General features: G+C 40.7%; 1 protein-coding gene across 3 annotated transcripts in view; it reads left to right on the forward strand.

Moving 5' to 3' along the window:
* Nucleotides 1-5,311, forward strand: part of LOC109520757 (transcriptional enhancer factor TEF-1-like) — a 75,289-nt gene that overhangs the window by 58,348 nt on the left and 11,630 nt on the right. For all 3 annotated transcript variants that reach the window (XM_019878219.1, XM_019878217.1, XM_019878218.1), the window contains 2 exons: nucleotides 628-677; nucleotides 3,094-3,155. In XM_019878219.1, the coding sequence (XP_019733778.1) occupies nucleotides 628-677; nucleotides 3,094-3,155 (112 nt within the window). The remainder of the gene's footprint in view (nucleotides 1-627; nucleotides 678-3,093; nucleotides 3,156-5,311) is intronic.

Raw genomic sequence — 5,311 nt, forward strand, 5'->3', positions numbered from 1 at the left:
AACCCCCGCCTACTCATTGGCCAGCGGTTTATAGTACGGTGCAACGCCTATACCGTAATTTCTGGACTATAGACCGCACCTGATTATAAGCCGCACCACTACGTTTTTAAAGGAAAAAATATTTTGTACACACACAAGCCGCACCTGTGTATAAGCCGCAGGTGCCCATATTGTTACATGAGATATTTACAAAGAAAGACGGTACACAGCCAGCCGTTAGAAAAGTCTTTATATAAGCCGCTTCATGAAATAAGCCACAGAGTTGAAAGCGTGTGACAAAAGTCGCGGCTTATAGTCCGGAAATTACGGTAATTACAAAATTTTTTTTTCTTCATAAATCTGAGCATGCGGCTCTTTATCAGGTGTAGTCTGTAGCCCGGAATTTATGGTATATATTCTTTTTACCTGTATATGTTAATTGGTTGCTACTTCGCGGATTTTTGTTTATCGCAGGTGGTTTTGGTCCCCATTAACCGCGATAAACGAGGGATTACTCTATCTCTAATTTTTATACAATTTAATACTCTCCTGATTCCTTGTGTATTTTTATTATGGTCCTATAATGTGCAACAATGCGATTCCTTACTTGATCTCATAATACTTAATAATTTATTTTTGTATTTCTAGCTGTGGCAGGGGATGATCCCTGGAGGACAGTCCAGTTCCGCCTCAGAAGAGTAAGTCACATTGTGCACTCTTTCAAGCTGTTTTATTGTTATTCAATATCAAGTGTATCACATTGTAGTATGTATGAGTGGCCTTTAATTAAGCAGTAATGTGTTCCCAGTTTTTGTTTTGGGAAGATGCCGGTAACTGGACCTTAAAATAACGACTTCAAAATAATTTCGTTGGTACTTGGTTCTTGCTAGTTCCTAACAATGTACCAAACCGGGCATCCCTTATGTTGTATTAACCATCGTGTCATTGCTAAAAGCGGGTACACATGCCAATTTTTTTTTTTTTTACTGCCGGTAATTTGAACCAAATACAAAGCAGAAGAAAAAGTAGTTGAAAGAATATGAGAAGCCATGATAAACTCAGTGTTGACCACAAACATAAGGTTTTACACTCATAAATATTTAACAGATTTAACATTTAATATTGTCGGCTTCTGACCATTTTCCGAGCAGATCGGGAAGCGGGACTCTGAATGCGCGCTTCTCGGTCACGTGACAGGAAATGAAACCCAGGAGTTAGCAAAATGAATAAAAAACAAACGTCTCAGAAAAGTTTTTTCGGGAAGGGGAAAAGGCCCAGCCAGGAGACAAAAGGGGAGCCTACGACTTTCAAGAAAGAGAAGGCTACATTTAATAGACAGTATCAGGAGTCCTATTTCAAATACGGCTTTACCTCAATGGGAGATCCACACGCACCAAGACTACTCTGCATAATAAGTGGCGATGGTGAGTCGTATTTTTCATGCACTTTTTATTTGCGGCGTATCTTATTTTGAAGGTACGTTTAAACGTTGCCATAGCGACCAGAAAATGTTGCCTCCAGATAGGATGTTCCTCATGTCATGATTCTTGTTTATTATGTTACGAAAATACCCCACTTTTCATGCAGGTCATGTCATATTATATTGTTGCATCTATCCGGCCTGAAAGTCCGGTCCCTGAAAATATTGTCTGACATGAAACCGGTCCGTGGGGCAAAAAAGGTGGGGGACCTCTGCCCTAGTGGACACATGACGCAACCGCAGCCCCTACTATAGCTTCTATTCTATGCGCCTTATAATGCGGTGCACTGTATTTATGAAAACAGTTTTAAAATCGGCCATTCATTGAAGGTGTGCCTTATACCCTGAAGGGGCCTTATACAGTGGTACGTCTACTTATGAACGTCTCCATACAAAATTTTCAAGTTTTGAAATGTTTCAACATCAAAATATTGCCTCTTGTTAGGAAAGAAATCTCAAGATCCAAAAGGTAAAAATGCAGTATGAGCTGCTCCTTGCAGCTCCGAGTTTCCTGAACGCAACATACTTAGAGCTGCTCTGCCATTGGCTACTACCGAGCATCATCCTGCTATCCCATTGGCTAAGAGGGACCTTACCGTATGTGTCTATGAGTGTGGATAGATAGATCGACAGTGTGTCTATGCAGCATCCTCGTCATTTGCCCCTCCGGCCAGGAGGCGTTCCGATAGTTTGACGTAAATGTGAATCATCCAGAAAGTGTTCACCACTCGGGCGATCGCTCACTATGCTGATGTTAGCCTTGGACATTTTCAAAGGATTGTTAAAAGCCCACAAAAGCAAACGTCATTGGATGAGTTCTTTACAAAACGCCAGGCAAAAACCGACTTCTGAGAGAGAACATGCACTAAAAAGGGCCAAATAACGATGAGGACGCAGTTAAAAGTTAAATGACCATGATTTTTATTCTTTAGTGTATTCTTTGTTTTTTACATTCTGCACAACTCTCATTTATTGTGCAATATATAATCTATGTATAACATGTATTTGTTTCATATTTTGATGCATTTTTATGCTTTAGAAAACATTTATGTCAGAATTTGTTTTTGGGAGGAGGTGGGGGGGGCTTGGAATGGATAAGGGCATTTACATGGACAACACGTCTACTTACAAAGAGGTACCACTGGACTGCAGAAAATAAGGTTATACATTTTTTATTACCACTGTTCTTTAAAGACTCCCACTGTAAATCAAGATATTTTCTGGAAAAATGACACGTAAAAGCCTTTGCATTTATGTAGTTTGGTGTGACCCTAAAATGTGATCAATTGTGTTGCTCATGCGGGGGAAAAAGCACTTCTTTTGTTTGGAAAAGATTAATTCATTTAAGTTTAGCGGATTTAGATTTGACCCTCCTGTCTATAAGAATAATCCTTCATGTCTAGAGTTCAAGTTGAAGTCACATGACTGCAGAACGGTAATGAGGATATGAAATGAGACCTTCATAGCTTTTAGACCCTCTTGACCTCTTTTGCTTGTGCAAGTGTTCTCTCCAAGTCACAGAACACACCGTAATCCCTTTCAGTACGCCGCAGGTACAATGTGACTGGCCATGCTGTGTCTTGTGTCCTTTCAGCCTTTTAATAGTGCCCTTTCTTTCTGCCTCTTTCTCTCAGCATCAAGCCGTTCTCGCAGCAAGCCTACTCAGTGCAGACAGCAGGGACCACCACAATCACAGGTGAGAGGAACCGCACGACAATTATCTCTTTTCTCTGAAGCGAACAGGTGGTCCTCCTGCTTGCTCTTTGGGCCGCTGCTTCTTCATAGAGTAGTTTTTGATTGGGCCAGGTCACCATGAGGCTTGCTTTGAGGAAAGGTCCCGAGTAGAACTAAGTGTGTTCATCTGTCTCCTTCGATTGTATATAGCAATCAATTTAAGCTTATTTCATTGTGCATGCATTCGCCTACTATTATGTTATTCTAATTTTGACAGTCAAAATTATGAAAATTTTGGTTGAATATCATAAATATCTTTTTTTATGTACCGTACATTATTTATATGGGATTGTCATATTGAACATAGTGGTGAGGCTCATGGCTGGTGAGGCACTGACAATACGGTCACATTTACAAATTTGTGTGCCAGAGTGTGCCTAACATTAAAAGCGAGCAAAGAAAAAAAAATACATCAGCATTGTTTTCACACAAAACATTTGACCGTAAAAAAGCCTTGCATTTGCAGCGATTTTGAGAGAGCAAATTAGCCGTCACAATTTCTTACTTACTCAACATACATGAACAATAAGAGAGTGGAATTAAGTAAAACGTAATGAAACTGACACGGAGATGCATAAATGTAGTGTCGCTGTTTTCAACGACAATTAGGACAAAATATCTTCACAATCTTCACACACTCCGAAAATGCTGGTCATGTGACAATAACGCGAACTAAATCTGTCATGCCAGATGCTTGACCAATAAAAACGAATCTAAATGTGCTTTCCAAAATAAAAACGACGCTAAAATGAGACATGTTGAAATGTCGCGAATTGTCATGTGTTATTTCGATGTCTTTTACTCCATCCTGACTAGCGGCAGTATTTGGATCAGAAGAAGAATGCGGTAGGCGACAACTTGGTCAGCATAGTTGAACATAGAGAAAGGGAGCGATGGCCAACCAGCCGGGGTTTGTCTTTGGTCAACAAACATTTGGGAACACTTTTGTTACATGTACACTTGTAGAGAAGAAAATGAATGTGTTGTGGAAAAACTAAAGGGGGAGAAAAGTGGCCACAAAATCACAAATTCAAACTAATCTGATAATTCTCAAAGCATCCGAAATGAAAAAGAGGTCATTCAAGACATTCATGTCACGTTAAGTTTCTTATTTCGAAAGCTAGCGTCAAACAATGATGTGAGAGTGTGTGTTTTTGTGTGTGTTGGTGGCATTGTGATACTGTTTTATTTAAATGGTTGTGTTTGCGCGTCTAACATACAAAAAAAATAACAAATATGTTGGATCACAAAGTAATTCAAGTCAGAGCCTCTTCTGTGTCTGAGATGGATTTATTCTTGGATCTAGAAGGTAGCAATTGGGTCTGGCTTGAAGGAAAACGTTGCTTTTGTCGATACGATTAGGAACTTAAACGATATTGATAGGCTTAAATAGAATTGCATTACTGAAAAGAGACGACAATACAAATTTCTTTGACTAAAAGCAGACTGAAATGTCACCAGACTGAAGCACCTGGGACGAAAGCCAAATTGTGGCAGAGTTTTTACTTTCTGGACCTGAATTTGACCCATCTGCAAAAATGTCATCAGTATCTTTGACTAAAACTAGTCATCGGTTTAGGTCAACAAAAAGCAGGGGTGGCCAAATCGCGGCTCTTTGGCTGGTTCCATGCGGCTCCCGGGCTTTCACACGACAATTGTCGAAAACGCCTCGGCGATGGCGCTGCTATTCAAACAACGGTGCTTAATACACAGAACGTACTACGTCAGCCTATCATCAATAGCGTTACTTGATTGACAACCAATCAGATGACTGAATCACCGCTCATACGCAGACAACGGCGCTAAGTGCTCAGTGCTAAGCTAGTCAGTGAATTACCTTTGTTTTTAGGGCAGGGGTGCCCAATACGTCGATCGCAATCAACCAAGAGCCAGCAGACTGGTCCCAAGTCGACCGCGAGGAGTGGGAGGAGGAAATGGGGGTGGGGGGGGAATTTGTGTATTTGTGTCTTAATGTTTTATTTATGGTCCGGCTGTTGCTCGTTGTGGCGTGCATGCATATGTGTGCGAGTGCATGGTCGTGTGTGTGTGTGTGTGTGTGTGTGTGTGTGTGTGTGTGTGTGTGTGTGTGTGTGTGTGTGTGTGTGTTTTTTTTGTTAC

This window comes from Hippocampus comes, unplaced genomic scaffold, assembly GCF_001891065.2.
Source record: "Hippocampus comes isolate QL1 unplaced genomic scaffold, H_comes_QL1_v1.1 scaffold37, whole genome shotgun sequence".
Lineage (NCBI taxonomy): Eukaryota > Metazoa > Chordata > Actinopteri > Syngnathiformes > Syngnathidae > Hippocampus > Hippocampus comes.